We start from the raw sequence: 23,812 nt of genomic DNA on the forward strand, positions 1-23,812 counted from the left end.
TTTAATAATATGAGTAGAATGCGCTTGACTTGAAATATATGTGACGTAAATTTCATTGAAAAATTCCTTTCCATTAATGAGATATGCATGAAAATGTGTTTTCATATAATGACGTCATAGTGACGTCACGGTCGACTGATCACTATGATTTTACTTGCGCTGTCGTCTTTGGGACATGATACATATATGGTATATTTTTGAAATTGATAGGAACAGGACTTTCTGAGCTAACCTCTGCACAACTTTTGGGGAGAAATAAAGAAAAAGAAGAAGAAGAAGAAGAAAGAATCCGTACAGAAACAGAAGGTGATCCGAGAGGATACTCGGATCACCTAATAAATTGATCGCTGTTCGGCGATAGCTATGTCGGATTCTTATACAGTATTTCCAAGAAATTAAAGGCGAGCCACGATTAATGCGCGCGCAGAGGGTTCGCATCGGAGTTGACATTCTTGGTTGTTACAGTTATTCATGTGCATAGAAATACGACATTCACTAGCTTCCGTGCTCTTACATGGATATTGAGGGCGTGAGTATGAATAATAGATAGTTGTGAGGACGGGGGAAAGGGCAGAGCGTGAGTTTGAATGAATATTATTTTGTCATGAGCATAAAATAATTACCGAACAGAGAGCACGATCCACTGAAGTTCCACTGGTAGTCCAAGGGTCGCTGCGGAAAGTCTTTCAGTTTGGTCCTGTCTCCGTTAACATCGCGCAGGTAACCTATACACATACACAGACACAGACACAGACAAAAAGACATTAAACACATATTATCACAAATAAAAAAAAAAAAACGAACAATGACTACAACAACGAATAGAAACCAGAATAGCAACGAAGTATTCTGTAAAGATGACGCCATATTTTTTTTTTGAAAAACAGGCATCAGGGGCGGATCCAGTAATTCCGTAAAGGGGAGGTGCCTTTACAAAATCAAACAGGGGTTAGGGGGCGCATTGTTTCCCCAGTGTTTTCTTTTTATTTCTTTTGTTTTAACCAAGAATAAAGAGGGTGCGCGCCCCTCTGGATCCGCCACCTGGCATACCTAGCGAGTACAATCGTGATTTTGCCGCTTGGGAGTTTCGAATCCCTCGATCCTATGAAATCCCGCCGGCTGGAATGACGTCATAACGAAACTTTGCGTGAGTCACGCTTGTATCCCTTGGCAACGCCCCTTTCTGAAGTCCGATGACTGGAAGATCGCCAGGAAAAATATTTTCTCAACTTCACCTTGCCACCACTGCCACAATACCAGAAATCATTATGCCACGTTGAGTATACTTTTGGGGAAATTACAGACAATTCAATTTGTGATATACGTTATTTACTCCTTTTTCGCTCTGTGATATATAGAGTAAGTTTTCCACGTGTTGGCGTGATTATTAAAAACAAAACTGACACAAAGTTCATGCTGTATTCACCAACAGTTTATTTCAACACACAAAAAGAGCGAATTAGAAAGAGCGAATCGCTCGAAAATTTGTGTGCTGTAATAAACTGTTGGTGAATACAGCACGACGTTTGTTTCTATTTTGTTTTATACACAGAGACCAAAATTCAGTGTTCAAATTAATGATTCTTATGTCGACTTTCTCTTGTAGCTGACTGACAAATTGCCTGTCATTATCGACTCCAATTCACACCAGTTACTTGTAGTATTCATTTTTTTTTTAATAGTAGCCATGGTAAAAATCATCTGTATCTTCGGCATTCCATCCTAGTATTTTCTTTTTTCATTCTGACGGAATGCGGTCGCTGTTATATTTGTATATGGCGATAGTGACCGTATAGCGAGCCTTGTTGGAAGTTTGAACTCTCCGGAGTGTGTCAAATCTATCTGTAACAATTAACCCTTTACATGCCACATTATTTCCTGTCCATAGGTTTGTGTGTGAAAAGTGTTCACGATTGACTCTTTATCTAATAAAAATCACATACCGAAGAGTAGAGTCTTCATTGCGCTGCTCCTAGCAAGAGCCAGTTTGGTGGTCCTGCGGCCTGAGTACGTGGACAGGAAGGGGTCAGCGCCGTAGGCCAGCAAAAGGCGCATCACCTCCACGTGGTCATTGTCCACTGCGTCGTGAATGGGTCTGGAGGCGGAGGAATGAAGAACGGGGGGAAAATGGTGGTAAAGAAGACTGGCTCCCTCTAACGATGAGTTTGAGAGAATGGGTCATGGTAGTTCGCGGTAATTCAATTCAGTTCCGGTTGAGTCAGTATTTAAACTCGTTTCAACTCAATACTAACTCAAATTCATTTATATCAAGTCACGAAAAAAACAAAAACAACAACAACCAACAAACAAACAAACACACACACACACACCCACCAGGCAAAGGAACTTAAAACACGACAGATGAGCATTAATGTGTATTACATATTTTTTTTTTACTTTATTAAAAAAATTACAAAAGGTATTTCCATAATAAAAGTTGAGGAAGCAGGAAGGTATCACCTCCCTGAGGAAAATCAGAAAAAGGCATAATGTGCCGTTCGAGGCAAAGCTCTTTTCATGAGAGAAAATATTACATTTATGATAGGAATTAAAGGGAAACCCGCTACACGAAAAATAAATGAAATATAATATTAATGGAAGCGAATAAAGATGCACATCAAAATTTGTCAACTGCATAGGAAAGAGTTGCTGGTAGCGGAAATGGGTACTTTGCTGCAGCGGCTCTATCTAATTCATAGTTGTTGCCACCATGGGATACTGACAAGAACATCTTTCCAGAAATAGCTCGCTATTGCGACCAGGCCCTGCTTGCAAAGCTGAGATGAAAATAGCGGGTCGTGCAACTTCCGCACGCGAAGGCCAACTTTGTGAAAACCTACCTATTATTACAGCTGTGAATGACGAGTCGCTAAGTGCTCCAGATATAGGTCTAGTTAAAAGCGACACACGAATTCCACTTCACGAGTTTCTTTTCAGCACAACAAATCAATAGAGACTCGTGCATATTCCACTCAATTCCAATGTGGATTCATGCATTGTGTATCGTGTTAAGCAATTAAACATGATGTGCTCCAAATGACTTTAAAAACGCGACTAACACATTAATGGTATACCACTCCCCGAACAATAGAGCACTCACTAAGAAATGAAAGTCATGGCCCAGGGAGGTTTTGCACTTTAAAATTAGAAAGACAAAGAAAATGTGAATTCCAACTAGAATTGCCTCTATTCAATTTAAGCGTTTTAATTACAACACGACGCCTGCTCGCCCAGTGCCACAACCGGTACATGTCAATTCACTGAAACAAGAAAAAAAGAAAAAAAGAAAAAGAAAAGAAAAGAAGCTGCTAGGTTTGTTTGTTTGTTTGTTTGTTTGTTTGTTTTGACATATCTGCGTATCCAGGAAACGTCATGGTTAAAACCTATTCTGCGTATTTCGTCGAACTTCAAAACGTGTTGAACAGCGGAGCTGGGAGGCAACATCGCATGAAACGCTACGTGACTAACTCAAAAAGTAGTCAAAACCGCATGCAGTCATTAAAACACAACATACCAAAAGTAATGAGAAGTATGGAGGAGGGGGGAGGGAGAATATCTTCTATTTTTGCTGGTTGGTTTGCTGTTTGTTTGTTTTTTCTCGTCTCAGCCACTCGGTGCAATGATATTTGTATCCATGATGCATAAAGTGATGAACAGAATGGATTTTTTTTTTTCTCCTTGGAAGCAAAATGTCGTTTCGAAGGGTAGGAACTTACTGAGAAACGAGTGAACCAGGGAAGAGAGTTCAATGACGTTGCACTGATATACAACTACACGCTACTTCCGTGAAGTGCACCTTTTTGTCTATGTTTCTGTTATCTATGTTTGTGTGTGTGTGTGTGTGTGTGTGTGTGTGTGTGTGTATATATGTATACATAAATATAAATAAGTCACGTTTGTGTGTGTGTGTGTGTGTTTATATACATGTATGTGTGTGTGTATATATAATCATAATTTGTATGTGTGTGTGTTTGTATATATTTATATATACATTGTATATATATATATATATATATATATATATATATATATATATATGGGTGTGTGTGTGTGTGTGTGTGTGTGTTGTTATTGTTGTTGTTTTAGTGAAGTTCTTTGACTCTTGACAAATTGCCAAAATGCCAAAAATAAGGTCTTGTTGTAATCTGAAACATTCTTGGGGCACTTTCGAAAGGAAAAGTGCACGTCAGTATTCAATCGTATAACTATCCCCAACAAAAGTGAAACCAAATTATTGAAGGATAACGTAATTTGCAACCATCCCATTACAAACACCCCCCCCCCCAAACAAAAAAAAAAAAATTATGCCATGAACTTTTCATTTCTACTTTTTTTTAATCTTTCTGTTTCTCATTTTCCTTCAGCCTCATTTCTTGATTTTACACAGCTACAAGATTATAGTTCATGCTTGCAGCTGTTTTTGCGCTGAACATTATTATTATTATTATTATTTTTTTTTTTTTTGAGCGCGTGAAATATCTCGTAAAACTCGTTCGGATGGGAAGACTATCGCCATGGAAACTCATTGTCGGCGCGTAATACATGGGTCCATGTATTGCAAGGGAATGCGGTGATTGTAATGCATCATGCGCTGTTTGTTTGTATTTTGTCTGTACGTTGTTGTTGTTGTTTTTTTCTTGTTAGATTTTTGAAACGATTCCGCTTCCGTAAACTAAAATGTAATTTACAGGCCGGAAAAGTGAGGACGTGATATAATGAATGGGAAGGAGTATTAAACGAGCTCACGAAACGATGATATAAGATGGTTCAACCAACCACAGAATTTCGTTGTCTAATATCGTTATAGATGAATTTTAAGATTACATTTTTCTTTATGTTTTTCCCCATTGATATTGAAGTCAAGTGAAGGATGCGATTCTCTGTTCTGATAATTATGATTAAGATAATACCGTAACTTAACAAGATGAGCTCGTCATCAATATCATTTCAGTCATCCACGTTTTCACTATTCTAGATTTAGCAGTCTTTTTATTCCATCTTTTTTTTTTCACAGTCACATTGTATGGAAATGATATTGCTTCGATGGCGACTGCGGGTGCCGCGGGTGCCACCCCCCCCCCCCCGGAAATGGGGGGGGGGGGGGGGGTGCGGGAACGATTTAGGGTGGGGAGGAAAGAGATTGAAAGGAAGCAGGGGGAGGCGGGTGGAGAAGAATGGCGCGGGGGGGGGGGGTGGGTGGGGAGGTTTTTACAGGAAGCCGGGAAAGGGGGTTTGTTCATACCTCGTTCCGTCAGCGGCACTCGCGTTCACATCCGCACCATGGCTGAGTAGATACTGCGCCACGTTCAGATGGCCGTGCACGCAGCTCTCGTGTAGCGCCGTGTAGCCTGCGTTGTCACGCGCGTTCACATCCACCACACGATAATCCACGCAGTAGGCCACGATTTCCTGTAGAAAGGAAAAAAATGCATCCGCGTTCACAATGTTATTTGCCTTTCCTTTTCAAACGAATAGTTCTATACATGGTTCCATGGCCGAAGTAAATAAAGAACATCCGGAAGATAATGTGCATTCAATCAATTTACTGTACTTTCGTATTTGTTCGCGGGTTATCGACAAACATTTCGCCTGTTTTCAGTTTTTGTCCCTTTACCTCCATTGAAGTGCGAGATTGTTGTTGAAAGAAAGAGCTTCCTCATAACATTGTTACAAGCTAAAAATATACTACCCTTTATTGACTGAAGATGAAGAGACATATTTGCTTGCGTGATCGGAATTCTGATGCAGTTGGGTGCATGCTAAATGCCCGTCAAGTTGGGTGTAGATGCTCAACTGCAATATTGGAATTAGCAGCTGCTACATTACTGTGACCTTTTTTTTTTTTTTCATTTTACGCGAGGAATAATGTTGAGTCATTTCCCCCTCCAATGTCTGCCTTTAATGACAATGACAATGTAAAGTTTTATTCACAGTCTCCGGAGGGTTCTTAATAACGACAGCCACTGCATAGTATTTCCGTGTGACCAAGGTTTTAAAGATGCCCCATTCCCATGCCATTAACGCGTAATATTATGGCCTTCAGGAGGAATAACTTACGGTTACTGATGATTTTCTAATCTTGACTGTCAGTACCTATGCACAAGCAATTAGATTAATTGTTTATGGTCTGCGAGCACTAGCGCGTGATGTATTTTACCATATTTCCCAGCGTCGCTGATCGGTGAAGTGCTGTTTCGCCGAGTTTTTTGTTCACCAGAAGCTTTTTCATTTCTGTGAAGAAAAAAAAAACAACACAAACGAACAATAAGGGGAGGTAAATTATTACAAGCCATATGCCAAACTGACGCACTCAAGCTACACACAACATACACACACACACGGACACACACACACACACACACACACACACACACACACACACACACACACACACACATACACACACATTACGAGCGACGAACAAAAGAACCACGCTCATGTTGGAAATATGCCAGGGGAATGTTAATGAGGAAATGAAAGAAATGTGAAAGTTACAACGCTTTGATATTCCGCAAGCGCCTGAAATTTGAAACGCATGTCACGCACAGAACAATTAAACGAATTAACCATCTACACAATATAGTGTGTTGATTTTTCCCAACTATAATGGCGAGCTTTGTTACGGTAGACAGTTTTTTAAACTCGGTAGTGCAAAGCGCTAGTGAACCCTATCACTGCAATTTGTGTACGTAAGTACTGGTTGGTGGTTGGTCATAATGCAATCACGCGACTTATGTAACGAGGATCAAAATCGTTATTTCCGTTAAGTGACGTCATGTCAGGTAATATAGCTCCAGAAACAACAACAATATCTCTGTAATTTTAGTGCGTAGTGATTTCCCTGGAGATTTTTTTTTTTATTATTTCATAATGGCAGGGGAAGAACAATTACAACAAACAAACAAACAAACAAACAAGCAAGCAAGCCCCATTCAAAATAATCAAGTCGCTATTGCGCGAAAAACTAAAAATAAATTGAAGAATTCTATACTTATTTAATTATCACTGCATTGAAGAGAAATTGAGACTAGTAAGCGAAAAAAAAAAACTCTCTTGGAATCGTTACGGAGAAATCATGCGACTCGTTAATTAGACCCATTGTCTTTTATACGATGATTGGCTTACGCCTTCGGCTATCACTGCGAATTATTTCTAACACGGCACAACCTCGCTGATTTTCTCCCTACCCCAATTTATTTTTTCTGACACGAAGAAATTATTCTGAAAGTCTTGATCGACAGACTAGCGGCTGTCTAATACGTTATAAAAGCTGTTTAAACGTTGAGTGTAAATCTAAAACGGAAGTTTGCCTGAAAGATTTTTTTTTCCCGGTGACTTGAGGACGAGAGAGTGTTTTTCATGACATGGAAGCAAGACTTCCGTATCCCCCGAACCATTTCCCAAATTGAGTTCGCTACTTGGTAATCAAAAGCAGGAATTGTATCAATTGTTTAATACGCACTCTGTGAATATTAGCGGTTTTTCATCATCGATCCCACCATAAAAACTACATAATTCATAGCATGAGAATATAATTGTTTACAGCTTTGTCGAAAATATCCTTTGAAAAGATTTCATTTAAAACTTTCCTTTAAAAATCCTTCGGTTTGTCAAGCCGATCGTGATGCACATATAAATCCTGCTAGGACTATAAATAACTAACGAGATACGGATAGGAAAGATAAAACTGTGTACGTGTTAAATATAATAACGCAAACGAAAATGAAAGAAGAAAAAGATCATCCGCGATGGAAATGAGACCGTCAGAACACAAGTCACATCATGATGGAAAATATATTGCGAAAATGCATAATATGAACTGTCAGGTAGGGTTTGCATCTACCGCTTGGCACTTCGCCAACATTAGAGCACGCGTCAAAATTAAGATATTGCATCTATTTTTGTTTTGCAATTAGCTTCGATTATCTGCCTGATATCCTCAAGACATTGTACGGAAGAGAGGAAGCGGCTCTCCACGATTTGTCGTAAAATATCGAACCCGCTTACCATCCCAACTTGTTTCTTAGCGAAACTTCGAATTTAATTCGCAGGCTTTTGTTTTTCTCTGTTCGTCACAGAATTGGCAATAGTTTCATCTTGAAATATTACGGTCGAAGCATAACTGATGTGTTCGAGTGATGATAGTGACGATTATGAGCGCTTTCTAATTTCGTTTATCAGGCCCCTGTGTATAAATATCCCACAGCAGTATATGTACCGTGTATGCTCAAATATTACAATGCGAAGTGACGTATTATTAACAGCGTGGTCTACATGCACAGCACGCAAAGGCTCGCCTACGCACATGGTATGCACACGCACGCACACAATCACAGTCCAAGATGTACAAAACTGAGTGACCTCTTAATACAATATTGGGAGTGATGTATTGCCGGGGACATGGCGTGTAACAGAATAGTAAGTGAAAAGAAAAACACTCCTGCGAGAAATGATGATAGTAAGAAAGAGTGCGTTAGACAGAAGTAACCACATCGATCACTGCGTGCAGAGGATAGCATAACGCGATTAGTAGATTCCACCAGGGAGGTCACCTCCCTGATTCCACCGAGGGAATTAACACACTGCTTCGACACACCCTGTGACGTCAACCCAGTTTAAAACTTCCTCGGGATACTCTGTCTGCATCCTTTCACGCATTTCGCTTACCTGGTGGCGGGTCGGGTCGTATGATAGGAGTGTCGATGTACTCGGATGACGTCATTCCAGTATCGATGACATCATAATCACCATCCTAGGGACAAATCACAGAAATAAATACATAGTACAGCTATCTGAGCTATGAACATGAAGCGTGAACAAGCAGCAAATGCAACCGAATTGTCTGACACCTTTCTGCCCCCCCTCCCCCATAGAGTCATGAGGTCTTCTGCCCGAGTCACACTAAAAGAATAATTGGAATAAAAATATATCAAGAGCGCGCTACACGAAATGGCAATCTGATTACACTCAGATGACCTAATTTATAACCATGGGCAATTTCACGCAACTAGTAGCAGTCTGTAAATAAATGACCTGCTGGAAAAAAAAAAAAATCTGGGACAGCAAAATGTTTTGAAAGACCTAAATGTTTGAAAAACCGATTACAACATTTGCGCCAAGATGACTGTGCATTAAAAAAGAAATATCTTCGGCAGCTTTAATTTACATGCTAAACAAAGCATCACGAGGAGTTTTTCTTTCTTTACATGTCTCGTAATTTTTGTGTTGAAGTGCATTTCTGACCAATTTGAACAATACGTCATACGGGAGACTTTTTCACGACTCTTGTTACTGGGGTGTAAAGGACAGGCCCCATCATAGGCATATTCCTCGCCTGTCTCTTCATTCGATTGCAGAATTATTTTCTTTTTATTTTGGCAGGGGAAATTCCACTAAAGTGATATGTTCTTGGGTACCGTTTCGCTGTGTGCATAGAAATCTTCGCCCCTTTTCACGCATCTAAAGAGCTCTTTGAAATTAGCAGCGGAAGTGTGTGTTAATTTCTGTCTTCATGCTTTAGCTTTCTATCTTGTTTTACTAACTTTTTTAGGGGTCTTTTTGTTTTCTTAAAGAAAAATCATTCCAGAAAAGATGGTCCGAAGGAAAAAAAAAAAATATTTGCTTGACCCCAGATCAAATTTTCAATCCAGTACAGACCATGTCCAACTGACCGCAAAGTGATTAAAAGTAAACCATTAATCAAGCGTTCAAACAATGGTAGTAGTCCCTTTGGGTGTGTGGGAAGGAGGGGGGGGGGGGGGCGAACCTGGTGGTGCGCGATTGCCAGGAAACATAATATTGCGCTGCTGCGCGGTGATCAAGTTCCAGCCTTGAGCTGTTGTTGTTATTTTCAATTCATTGCAGAAGCAAACTGTCGATGAAATTCAAACACATTTACGTGACTTTCACTTTGGAACTGGAATAGTGTTTGCTTGACAGAACATGTTTGTGCAAATTCATTCATGCTGCGAGCCGAAAGTGACAAAAATATTGGAGCAGGACATCCGGGGAACAGACTGTCCTGTGTAGTGCCCGTGGACATGAGGTATGGCAGAAGACGGAAGAACTGGCACGTAGAAGTAAATACATTTTGTCAACAATTCAAGGCCCCAGGGATAATCAGTATAATGTCAATATCTGTGTCAGCATGAGATGCATACACTCAATGTGGCGTATCAAAACTTTGAAGGCGTGTAGACCAAATCGTGAGAAGTAGGACCAAGTTTGCATTCATCGTGCCATTCTGACTATACATTGTATCTAATGCTCGTCCGTACGCCCAGTATATACTACACGTAACTACGGCAATACTGAACTCCCACGCAGTACCTAAGCAAGATTGTTACAGCGTTATACAGTATGATGCGTTACCACTAGCCTTGGTGCCTACCTGCATGTAGTCACCGTCGAGACTCCCCCTGTCGTTCTCATTATAGTGCGGCATTCGTTCTAGCGTGGGTGGCTCCGGGGAGTTGGGTGAGCCCTGGACCGCCGCCCTCCCGCGGATTTTCCCGACTTTCCCGCTAGCCTTGGGCGGCCTCCCGCGCTTGCGACGCGGGGGAGCGGGATCCACGTTCTCATCAGCCTGTACGCTGCGGATATTCACGAATTTCATCTTGATTCGATTGGACGAGTTTTCGTCCAGCACGACCCTCAAGGGGTGCGTGGGACTCGTGGGTGGTTCACCGTCGTTGTTAGAAGATGGCGTCTCGTCGGAAAATGTTGCATTTTTAGCCCGCCTTGCGACGCGCACGTTGTCGTCTGGTCTGTATTTTGGTGGTCTGCCACGTGGTTTTCGCTTGACCAGTGGTTCGCCCTCCTCTTGGTTGCCAATAACGCTGTCACTGCCCATGGTGGGTGCATTGTCGACGCAGTTGTTGGCTCGAAGTCTGAGTCGTCTTTCCACCACCTTAGCCCGCTCTCGTTCGATCTCCAGTTCGTAACGAACGTTTCGCGTATCGTACATTGAGCGATAGTTCCGAACTGGACCTGTGTGCACAATCGCAACACATCCCCACTTAGTAACGAAAACAAAGAAACAAAACATTCCAACAAAACAATTCATGGAATTGATAAACACGACGATCTGCCCTTTTATGTGGGTGTACATTAGAGATAGCAGCACACACATGAAAAATCTTATCCATGAAAGAAGACGTGTACACAGATATATGCTCATCGGTTCAAAAAAAAAAAAAAATATGCAGTAAGTGGTACACCGCTCTCGGCTCTCATTTTACTGTTAAAAATGTTAAATGTTTTTCATGAAAAGGGTCTTTATCTAAAAGCAACGACAGACTTCATGTGATTGTCAAGAAAACAAACTGCAATTCCACAAGTAGGATCTATAGACTTTTATCACACCAACAGTTGGTCTAACCTACAAACTGCCACGCATTATTTTTTTTTTTAATTACAGAATATCACAATATGGCCAAATATGAGGGGAAACAGTCTGCTCAATAGAATATAAAAAATGCATATTTTTAAAGGAAATCACTTCAACGTACATGTGTGATGTTTTTCGTTTCTCTTGTTACCGAGCGTAAATTGGTTGGAGGAAAATTTAACGGGGGAAGAATGCTGCGGTAGGAACAGATCACGTACTTCTTTCACTGAACAAATAACACCAGAATACTATAGTAGCTACAACAATGTGTAGGCCTAACTTGAGCAAACTTGTGTCGAAATGAGAGATTTTCAATTTAATCACTAAATGATAAAGACGATTTGTTTTTGGCGGTTTCTGTGATTTATGTAGGCCTAAATTTTTAGCTATGTTATGTTGAAGTCCAAATTTGCAATGGCACTGTTCAATGGGGAATGTAAGAAATGTACTCGACATACTTACGCACGCACCAACACGTTATGTATGTCTCTAACTGATCTTTAATCATCTTTGTGTACATTTCTATTGAAAACTCAATACATCATCTGTTTTTTATCCCACGACTTGTGTAATTTTCGGGTTTTAAGAGGCCCATTCCATTTGATAAGGGAAATTTACGTCGTATGGCACATGCTAATCTTTGTCGCGTGAACTTTGGCCAGCCCGAAGGGTTTTAACGCGCCCATAAGTATATGGGACTACAGCGTTTGTGCGTGCGTGCATGCGAGCGTGTGTATGTGTAAGCGTGTGCAAGTTAGACCCTGACAAGTGGTACCACGCCCTGTTTGATAATAAATGATGCCTATTGTTATTGTGTTGTTTGTTGTAATACCTGTGCCAGCGTTGCGTGTACGGCTTGTCAGGATTGTGGGTACAAAGTCCTGGAACCGACTGCGCCTAGCTTCGTTGAGGTCCATGTCAAGAGGGACGGTCGATCGGCGAGGTCGTCCACGCTTTCGTCCCGTGGGGCGATTTTCGGAGCCTGGAATAATCGATATTGAATGTTTAAATGATAAAAAAAAATATAACTAATGATATACTTTAGTATCTTATTGTGATGTTCCTCGCAATTGTTAGAGGTGCTCCATAACTTTGTATCACTTTGACATTCACATTTTTCTACAGCAGTGCTTTCGTTTAAAAAAGGCGGCAAAGTTCGTGGTTGGTATTGTTTTTGTGCTTGTCTATTCTGCCTTTTTTTTCTCTTGAATTAGAGCTTACTTTCAGTTACATTACTTTTTTGAGTTTGAGTTTTGTTTTTGTTTGTTTGTTTGTTTGTTTCAGCGTACGGCAATTGTACACGTGTGCTAAGCCAGCATTGAAACCGTCACCCAGGGATCATCGCTTCCCGGTAATACATTGCCGTCTAACTAAAATCAATGATGTCACAATGATGTCACAAAGGATGGGCAATGGATTTCGCACCTTAATGAAGAGGTAGATCTTGTTTCGAAAATGCAGATTAACACAATTATACACCGCATGCTTTACCTATTGCCCTTGCAATACAAAGCTATACCCTACGAGTTTATTTTGTCATAACTACGAATGACGGTTAATATTTGCAGGCTTGCAATACTCGTATACTGATGACTAGGTCCTAAATGCCAAACATGCCTGCCGCGTGCTTATTCATGGGTTGAAAATCAATAAATGTCATTCAAACGTCACCACTTGAGCTCGCCGCATATTCCTGTAATTATGACGAGAAGAGATTTACATTTGTAATTAAGAAAGCTTAAGTGTTTTGCGTCGACTGCATGAGTTGTTCACAGCATACAAACACTGCTTTCTAGTGGACCCTTATTTTTTTTTTCTCACAACATAGATAATGTCACAAGTTTGGTTTGAAACTATGTAAACAATCATGCTTTCGATGCGTCCATACACTTCTGATTTTCAGTTAATATGTAATCAAATTCATTTGTAATTTTCTTATATCATGCTCTGTGGAAGAAAAAAAAAATTCTGAGGGACTGAACTGAACTGTACTATCGGCCTACATAGTTTTAAGTGTATTTTGTCCCCTATCCTCTTTACTGGCATTAAAGATCAAATCACTTCTGAGTAAACCAAAGCTGCTCAGCACCGATGGAATTACCAAAGCTTATCGCTCTCTATGTATGTTATTAGAGGCACACGTGACAACATGTAGGCCCTATTTTTTTTTTTTTTGGTCACACTTCAAAATGAAGAGTAGAGAGCGGAAAGGATTGGATGTATAAACAACATTACCTTTTCCTTTCTTGTCTTGTTGCAACAATCTAGGACTATAACATAGGTGATAGGTGACAAAATGGCAAGGCTAGAGCCATAGACCACCCATTTCCTTTACTTCATTGTCTAAATCAGTAAATGATCTTTTTTTTTACGATTTTCGTTTGCCAAATCTAGCTCATTGTATAGGTCTCGCACCTGTAAAATTTTCCATAGACTCACGTGTAAAAAAAAAAAACAAAAAAAAAAAAAACCCACAGCAACAACAAATTATATAAAACACTAGCACACGATATATATGGCCTACATGAGTCTATAGATGATTGAGAAATGAGGAGGATCAAAGAATGAGTCAGAAGCATCCTTGTTAGGGTTTTGATACGGTTTTAGATTTAGTTTGATGTGAGGATTAGGATTAGGGTTAGGGTTATGTTTGTGGGTAGAATTTATGTTTGGCTTAGCGTGTATATGTATTTCACGGGAGCAATCATTGCCGCAGGAGCAAAATGTCATGAAACCATTTTCCTAAGCCTGGGGAGCTTGCTATGCTTATCGTTGGCATTACAGTAAAGGGTTTGAAGACTATACCTGAAGCATTTTTTGTTGTTGTTGAGATCGTCAACACTAAAAACAGTATAGCGTAGGGATTCATGGGTGACCGGAGTCATTTGCTGCCCATCGGGGTACATTCGAAAACAACGGACAGCACTGGTCAATGACAGTGGCGGATCCAGAGGAGGGCGCATCGGGCGCGCCCCCTCTTTATTTGTTGTTAAAAACAAAATAAATAAGAAAAAATTGAGATGAAACCCAGAAGTAGCATCAGAAATATTGTTTGCACCCCCCTTTTTACGGAATTCCTGGATCCGCCCCTGAATGAATATGTTTATCGAAGCGTACGCTCATCGGTAACGGTCGACTCCGGTCGAGATTTGGCTGTGTGTGTACTGACATAGAGATCAGTGATAAAGCTAAACACAATTCGTTTAATACAGAGATTCTCGAATATATCCGAGCCGGGCTAGCCATCCCGCTCGATGGTATTCCCATGCTACCGGATCTTTAAAACGAAATGTAAGGGACTTTCACCCGTAAAATGGAACTGTCTTACGGTTGCATTACGAGTCCAGAACCTAATAGAGTACAATATCAAGATCCTTGGCCCGCATTATTTTGCCGTCATCGATCTGCCACGAAGGTTTCACGAGGACACGAGGGGTGGACAAGGAGCTTACCATTGATAATGGCATGTGCACGGCTGGAGCGAACACGGCGTCTGAACTTGCTCAACTTCCTCCTCCGTCGTCGCTGAGCAACCCTCCCTCTTCCTCCGGAGAGCCTACCATCTACCGCTGGAGTCTCCTGCTCTGCGCTCTCGGGTGTTTGCTGATCCGGTTCGTTGAAACGAATGATAGCTCTCTGAATAAGATTGGGGAAGTTTTGAAGGAGGCAGAAGGAATACCCTTAAAACAAATCCTTTCCTTCCTTAGATTTGTAATCGTCAAAAAAAAAAAAGAGTTTCAAGTAAAGAACTACACCAAAGAACAAGACATTTCTTCTCAACAACACGGTCTAGTGACCCGACAAGATGGTGAATACACGAATAGATTCTCACGAGAATTTACAATAGTACTGACTGTCTTTCGTCATTACAACCTGCTTAAATCTTAATCTTAAACTAGACCCTTCAATGAAAAATTTGCCGTGACACTCAACAACCTGTAAAATTCATATGAATTATTGCACCTAGCCCATCTACTTCACCATTGCTTGTTCAGTTTTGAAGACAGATTATGATGGCTAACTATGAAAAGACTGACGTGAGTTCTACCGGATGCATAATATCATCGAGAAATAGGGTGAGAAACAGGTACCTGTCTGCAGAAATGCATGTGAAACATAATTACATCATACGCATAGTTCTGGATGATAGGATAACGAAAATAGTGAGAGATATTCACCTGCAGGGCTCTCTCTTCGCTACCAAGAGATGCCGAGTCAGCTTGCATCAGATCATTTTCAGTCGAGTCTTTCTTTTCTGCGGACAGTGCATCATCTTTGAGTGGGAGTTGCTTCTTGACCTCGGGCTGACTCGAGTCCTGCCGCTCTGCTGGCGTAGCAGATGTCTCAGGTTGACCCTCGGGGGCGACTCCGAGAGCGGCGGGAATAGGTGAATCTACGAAAGACCCCTCCGAAGATTCCGTAGAGGATACATCGGAGCCAAGAGCTGCCAGCAGCTTCTTCCTCGGGTCGTGAGACAGCGAACGACCGACGCGAGGAATCTCGAGACCTTCGGGGGCAGGTTGAGGAGGAACACTTCCTGGCGTACTGACTCTTGTATCAGTGATTGATCTGGGAGACACCGGCGCTTGAGCAGAGCTGGCAGAATGTCCATTTACGGAGCGATCTGTTAAAACGTCATCGTGTATTGATTTCTGCGAGACGGTAAGTCCACTTCCAGCCAGAGTCGCAAATGGTGCATTCAAACGTGGGTTTGGAGTACTTCCGTTTGTGAGGTCGCTCGTAGTTGGCTCAGCACTCACCTCCTTGTCTTTGGTGAGAACTTTCTTAAGCCATTCTTGACTGGAGAAGACAAGACGCTTAGCCATGTCCGACATAACATCTGTAGTTAGCTGGTCTTTGGGCATCGCACGAGCCAGAGACTGCCGGGCAGCAATGGCGTCATCATAAGATGGAAGACGACTGGTATGCCTCTTACCTGGCTGGAGATCATGAACGACATTCGGGGAGATCACTTCCGGCGAGCTTGCTGGTGAAGAGGACGTGAGATCATGAACAATTTCTCTGTTGTTAGGCAACCGGTGACCGCCAATTGACGGGATTTCATTCTGCGGAATTACTGACTTGGCGATACCACTTTTCATTGAAGGGATACTCTGCTGCTTTGCCGTTTGTTTGCTCATAGCGTGGATGAGACTCGCATCCACCCGTGAACCTGATGTCGGAAGTGTTTTCTCTTTATTCTGAATCGGTATCTTATTCTGCTGTTTGGCTCTGAGAGAGTCCAAGTACTGTGACTGGATATACTGTCTGTTGGCAAGCTGACCATATCTTGTTAAAAACAAAAGTTCTTCCTTCTCCCGTTCAGACATACTCGACAGTGCACCCCGGACAGGCAAACCGGGTTGATTCTTCACGGTGGAGACATGGGATTGGTGCAAAGGTTTGCTGCGTTTCTCCTGCGCACTTACGAACAAATGGTGAGCAAGAGCACTTTGCTGCGCTGCAGCCATTTCCCAAGCGGCACGGGCATCTTTACGTCTACTTTCGAACGACTTCGCAGTTGATGACACTGGAGATACCGCCTTCCTTTTGGAAGGTATAATGTCGTCGCGCAGATCAGATGACCTTTTAGTGGCTACCTGTACCCTAGGTGGGGAAATCATTTCAGGTCTTTGAGTGTTGCGCCCATGAGATCCATTCATGTCATGCTGGCTCTGAAGAAACTTGGCAGAATATAAATCTTGGGGCATCAGAACTGGCATTGGAGGGGAGGAACTGGCGTGGTCACCCTTGACATGTCGGGAGAGTAATGAGGCATTGTATGCGGCCATAGCTTTAGCAAACTCCTGCTGAGCGGGCCTCTGCTGGAATTTATGACTGGCTCGATGCTTACTTGCCTCCATTTCTTCTCTTGCTTTCACGAGATTTGCATACTGCTTATATTTCAGATCATCCTTGGTCTTGCGTTCATTGTATGTCTTTGCATATTCCTGCAACGTCCGATTATTGATATCATCGAAAAGCTGACGCTGCTGCAGAAGAATCAATTCGCGTTGTTTCTTTATCAATGCCTGCTCCCTAGCCCTTACCTGGGCGGCGAAGTCGGTCTCCTTATTGCGTGATACCGAACGATCAGCTGGCTTTTGCTGGAGATGAGAACTTCTCCGGGCAGCTGCGAGGAAGTTAGGATCGGTGTGCCGCTTCGTTCCATCTTGCATCCTATCAGTCTGAGAAGTTGTCGCTCTATCGCGGCTGAGCGTTGCGTGGGACTTGGGAGAGGGCACTGCACGTGAAGCTACGTCTGATGAGAGCATGGCGGTACGGTATGCATTCAAGAGATCATAATCTGGCTGGTTCCCTCTTCGTGCTGCTAACTGGGCCTGGGCTAGCTGCTCATTTCTGAGGTACGCCTGGACCTCAGCTGAGGAGAGCTCTCTCTGGACTGGGTGCACGGATGCCGTCCGACCTTGCAGGAGCCGCTTCTGACGCTCCTCGATCCGCGCACGTTCAATTGATGGCTGTTGGACTTGTTTGTGAACTGCTGCCAGAGCGCTAGCGTCCGCTAGAGTTCGACTGACTTTGATTTTAGAGCCAGGGAAAGCGGCACGTCTAGCCATGGCACTACTTACGGCAGCCTGGGCAGCCTGCGATGCTTGCGCCTGCATCGCTTGTGCTTGCATGGCAGCGATGTTCGCCGCTTCGGCACGAACGCGTTGATGCATGGGAGCGTAGTTCCTCATGGCTTTCACGTGGTCCGATGAAATAGTTCCTGCAGGAGGATTCTGAGTGCGCTGAGCACTTGGCTGACGGTCCTCCGTAGAGACTGTCCGCTGTGGAAGTCGAGCCTGTTGGGGTTGGACATACGCAAGGCCTCTCTGTAAAGGGTATCTTGTCGCACCCAGAGGGGGCAGTTTGTCCGACTTCGTTACTGTTCTCTCAGGTTTTTCACCCGGCTTAAGACCAGCTGGCATTCTGTGAACCTCGACACTTTGGCTGTCTCCCGATGCCTTCATCGCTTGTGTCTCCAATGACTTTGTGGATAGGTCAAGAGGTTTGCTGAGGTCCAGCGGCTCGTCCGGGTCCTCTGGTGGGGGTCTGTCGATGGGCGGCTTCTGAGCCGGTGTCACTGAGTCCTGTGAGTGGTCCATTGCACTGCGCTCTATTCTGTGTGCAATGGCAAATTTTGCCTGGTTCAACTGTAACATTGGGCCGCCAGGTTGGCTGGAATTCAGTCAGAAATGCTTGCGTCCTGCAGAAAACAAAGAAAAGAATGACAAAAAATAAGTTACAACAATTATTCCACTTGTTATGGTGACATAGCATTATTATCTTCACCTTTCATTTCGTACTACAGTCGAATTCGCCTGAGTTGACATCGCACATAAACTTAAGTATTCTCCTCATCTAGCGGTTCCAACACCAAAACTGTAAAAATTCATAACTTTTGCATCGATTGTCCCATTTTCCTCGAACTTTCACTAATGTGTTCTACTAATGTTGCTGCTTTCACTCAATTCACATTTCTCGTTGAATTTGGGTTTCCTTTAACACATCTTGTTTTTCTCTTCCGTAAAAGATCCAAGATTGCCAATCAAGATACGTTCAACATTCATTATCCCGTTAACCTCTTTCTCTCGAAATAGTTTATTCATATCAACGTTAGCGGATTCAGGGTATTGCACTGGTATTTTTTTTTTTGCCAGTTGAGAGTGTAATGACCGTCTCTTTTCTATTTTTGTGTACCAAGGGGTATCTTCTACATCACAACACCTCGTTATCTCCATGCTTGTGGATGGAATTGGAATGAACGTTGCCTGCAACGGATGTTCACATCGCGTGATGAGATCGCTGGCGCGAAACTCACCAGCTTCGTCAGCAAATTTCATGCGAAGCAGTTGAAAAATAATCAGATGACAAAACATGGAATTTGACCTTAAGAAAGGGGGTGGGGTTGGTGGAGGGGGGGGGGGGGAGGGAGTGAAGATAAAATTATAAATCTGTCCGGAAAGGTCAAACTAGGACTTTAAACAGGTTGTGTGCTGTGGGTAGGCAAAAGAGTGCACGATCCGTAAAATTTATGGTTATGTGTATATCATTCGCAAAGCTTAAACAACTTATCCGCCTTGACAGTTAGTCATCTCAAGAAACGCGTTTTATAGACTTCTGTCAAAACGAATATGACTGCCTGTAGGCCACTGTGATAGCCTTTTAAACTTTGTACTCGTTTCAAATTTTTTCTCGTATCATACGTTGACAAACGGATGCTATACGTACACCGTCTTAGAGGATATTTTATGATTCATACAAACAAGCTTTTGGTTTTTGTTGTTTTTGATCTTGTATTGCCTATTTTCTTTTTTCTTTTTTTGCAAGCACACACATGAAGAAATTAGCAACAGGAAAGGACCATTCGAGTGTCAGTAGGTCAACCGTAATGGCATCCTGTGGGCAGAAATTCGCGGTCTTTCGAGTATTGTCCCCAACAATTTTTTTTTGCACATTTAACGTAGCTGATTTTATCATCATTAGCATTTCTTTCCTCCCACCCCCTCTATACAACAAATACAGCTCATATTATTCACAGAATTCTTCCATGACAGACATCGTCACTGACGTCACGAAAATTGAGAGTAATCAGTCTATCACTTTGCATTCAAAGCAAGCAAGAGAGGAGCGGAGTACGGAAGAGACATCAAAGACGTCACAAAAAGATTGATCATTAAAAATATCGATTATGAAGCTGTGATAGATAACATGACATGGTATCTGTACTGTAACCCAACCCCTTCCCCCGCCTCCCTTTTCGTGGTGTACGTTCGATGTTGTCCAATTTTATCTCCTCCTCAGCTCTATGACGCTTCTTCCAGGCTGATGAATTTTATCTTTTAGGATGTCTCCGTGACGGTCTTTAAACTTTTTTCACGATGATTTCTAGTATGGCAGTGCTGTTGCAATGATGCCACTTTGTTCAGTGAAACGAAAATTAAAGCAAGTACGCAAATTACCATTTATCATAAAATCGAAGTTTTGCGAACGAGCCTCTTCGTTAGGGTGCGTATCCACATAATTTTGTACAAAATATTATCACGTAGGGAATATACACATATACAATCCCGATTCTTCACTTGACAAAACAGCCTTCGCGGAAGTTAATTTCTCTTTTACTGGGGGTTCTTTGAGTTTGTTACTTTGAGTTATTAGGTAGACGGTAGGTTAAATGAAATTTCGGGTCATTATAACAACAAATCTGTCATGTCTGCCATAACTCTCAGAGGACGGTATTCTGATGAATTCAATCATTTTGTTGTAGTTGATTAAAGGGATCGTATAGTTTTGGTTGAGACCTAATTTCAGGTTTCTAACATTTTTAGTGAGATAATGAGAAACCTCTTATGAAATATTAAAGAGCATGTAATTCTATGGGGAATTCTATGTTTATTTGATGAAAATTGGTTTTGAAATGGCTGAGATATCCAAAAAAGAGCGATTCTAATAAAGTGTGGGACCCACACTTTATTACGATTGCTTTGTTTTACTTTGTTTTTGGATGTTTCAGTCATTCCAAACCCGATTTTCATCAAATAAACTTTGAATTCCTCTTAAAATGGTATGCTCTGTACTATTTTATAAGTGTTTTCTTGATATCCCGCAAAAAGTTAAAAGCCCAATTCTCATCTCCACCAATACTGTACCATCCCTTTAATCAAAGTCTGACAGAATTATGGAGAGAAGTAGAGAGGGGAGGAAAAGGCCGCTTCATTCGTCCTTTAAAAATGAGGGGGAAAAAAAGCTTTTCAAAACTGCAGTACGTTATTCTTTTTTTTATCACTCTTCCTTTGCATACGAAAATATTTCTTTTTTTTTTTAATGTCTTCTCCAGGATGACAGTGCAGGAAGTCAGAGATCTTGTTACTTCTGAAAACATAGTTTCCAGGAAATGCTGTATCTATCGCTGAATTCATTGCATGTTGTCGTGGTGTGATGCATTTATTAGTACAATCACATTATGCACGAATACAGGATAATTCTCGATGTACTCGTGTTGTTTCGAGTGAGATCGAAATCTACTCAATTTCCCCCCGCCAGCAACAAGAAAAACAACAAAATCAACAACGGCAGACCTTATCAAGTCAAGGCAGTTCGAAACAATCCCAATAGCATCGCAACTGAAATAAATAGAAATAAACTGAACTCACTAGCATCGCAACACGAGCCCCCCCCCCCCCCCCCCCCCATGGTGGCCAACAATAGCCCATGAACAAACTAAACGTGTTTCCGCATCGTATTATTGGGCTGCTGTGAATCTACATTTATTCCATTTCCTCCCGGAAGGAGTACGCGGGCGGCAATGACCACTAAACTCGCAGATAGTTCGATGCTTTTTCGACAAATATCTCTTATCAACCGCTATTTTCTGCACATTTGTACCGGGTCATAAAAAAGACGATTTCAGCGCCGCGTGACAGATATATTGTACTGACCGTGAAGGGTCACACACCGTGTCCAACACGCACAGACACAAGCAGAGATTCATGGATGATCAATCTCGCGTTGTTATCCCGCGAGAAAATAACAATACTTCGTACACGCCATTACAAAATGCAATATGGCGGCAAGAAACCCACCTCAATAGGAACGAAATCTCGAGCACGATCGCAAGTTATCTCAGTAAATCGGCCAAAACAAATATCAAGGTTGATCGATCACATATTCAAATCACTAACATCACATGATTGCTATAACAGAAAGCGCCAAGACTTAAGTTCGTTGGTATATTTCCGGCAGAAGTTCAATGACGCACCCTATTTACAAATATCTGTATAACAAAAAAAAAAAAAAAAAATATTGTAGCCGAGGCCATAATGTTAAGCATTGATCCAGTTAACTTCGGATCGATTCTTTTCGTCATTACATCTCAGTTAAAAACATACGTGACCACGTTTTTGTGTTTATATCGACTTTGCTGAACTTAATATCTATAACAATTTCATATATGTCACGTTCAATACAGCGGCTATACAGCTGTGTAGCAAAGGTGGACATATTGGAACATAAAGCAATGCAGCAGACAACGCCTAAATGTAATATGTCACGGGTGCCATATTTTGATACGAGAGCAGAAAATGATAAAAGCATCATGCACGCCTCAACGACTATGCCCGCACCGCGTTTATACAATCGTAATATTTGGCATACCGTATTAAAGGAAGTTAAGCATGTTGTGTAAGCATGGGGGAGTAAACGTTCCAAATGCGTGCATCTTTAAAGATAAATGCGGAAACGTGTGCAACGTTTGATCTTGCACCGAAATATCTGTATGTCATGTCTGAATTGCTATCTACCTTATATCTCTCTCTCATTCTCTGTATTTGCATAACCGTTATTGAGTGTTCACCATGGTAATAAACTCCCCTCAACATTGAATTCGTGTCTCAAGCGCCAAGTCGTATACTAGTACCTTGTTCGTTGCGTGCTCAAATGACCTGCAAATCACATGCCTGTCTGAATAATGGAACATTGTCCTCCAAGTTTTGCCTCCTTTTCGGGCGCGATCGATTCAACCGCCATGGTTTCCATTTATTTGTTTCTTTGTTGACCCTTTTCTTGTCATGACGAAGGATAAGTTAAAATAAGAAACAACAAAAACCTCCCGATTTATGTCGTCTTTTGTGCCTGGTGTCTGAAACCAAAAAAAAAAAAAAAAATCTTTGCAAAGCTACTGGAAATACAATAAACTGATATTGTGGCGCTTGGAGAACTCAGTTTTTCTACTACCAGCACATTTTTTCAATGTTTTTTTTTTCGTATAATTTATGATATACGTCTTCATGAAAAAAAAAGAAGAAAGATGATTGTCAAAGAAATAAATCTGCCATTCTCATGGTCATACTGTAGATGGCGCGACGTTTTGTCGCCAGAAAAACAATACCGCGTATATATATATATATATATATATATATATACAGATTTTATTTTACTTAGTTATGATATAGGCCTATCAATATTATGTTTACATAATCATGCATATATACATTGATATATATTTATGTATGGATGTATCTAATATATTTAAATTACATACATGTGGGGAGGGGAGTGCGGACAATAATTTATTTTACACTGCAATATTAAAATGATAATTTACACGATGCCGTATGAGTCGGGGCTCGAGGAGAATGCAAAAATCCCGATAAGAGAGAACGGGTACGCAGGCAGGCCGCCGCGTCCCGAACCATAACTGAATTTAGATTCGACGTCACCTCCGATTACCGCAAAGGTATGACGCGCATGTTACGTAAATAAATGGAAAAAAAAAATAACACGTCTTATCTTAAAGGGAGTAGGCCGTGCAGTTTTATTCAACGACTGGCGACAAATGAGGTTCTTTTACTATATACTTGCTTCCTCGGTTGCTTTTGGAATATGAAGTTGAAGGGGATATTCACAAATATATATGCATGT

At 41.6% G+C, this 23,812-nt stretch overlaps 1 protein-coding gene across 1 annotated transcript in view; it reads right to left on the reverse strand.

Moving 5' to 3' along the window:
- The window catches only part of LOC140244499 (uncharacterized), a 48,066-nt gene that overhangs the window by 6,025 nt on the left and 18,229 nt on the right, over window positions 1-23,812 (reverse strand). Inside the window, exons 2-10 of the mRNA XM_072324127.1 lie at window positions 15,568-18,599; window positions 14,842-15,025; window positions 12,222-12,371; window positions 10,391-10,989; window positions 8,668-8,752; window positions 6,158-6,231; window positions 5,243-5,409; window positions 1,944-2,095; window positions 624-725 (exon numbers count right to left, since the gene is read on the reverse strand). Of these exons, the coding sequence (XP_072180228.1) occupies window positions 624-725; window positions 1,944-2,095; window positions 5,243-5,409; window positions 6,158-6,231; window positions 8,668-8,752; window positions 10,391-10,989; window positions 12,222-12,371; window positions 14,842-15,025; window positions 15,568-18,555 (4,501 nt within the window). The 5' untranslated portion in view covers window positions 18,556-18,599. The remainder of the gene's footprint in view (window positions 1-623; window positions 726-1,943; window positions 2,096-5,242; window positions 5,410-6,157; window positions 6,232-8,667; window positions 8,753-10,390; window positions 10,990-12,221; window positions 12,372-14,841; window positions 15,026-15,567; window positions 18,600-23,812) is intronic.

The sequence above is a fragment of the Diadema setosum genome, chromosome 21 (genome assembly GCF_964275005.1).
Source record: "Diadema setosum chromosome 21, eeDiaSeto1, whole genome shotgun sequence".
Lineage (NCBI taxonomy): Eukaryota > Metazoa > Echinodermata > Echinoidea > Diadematoida > Diadematidae > Diadema > Diadema setosum.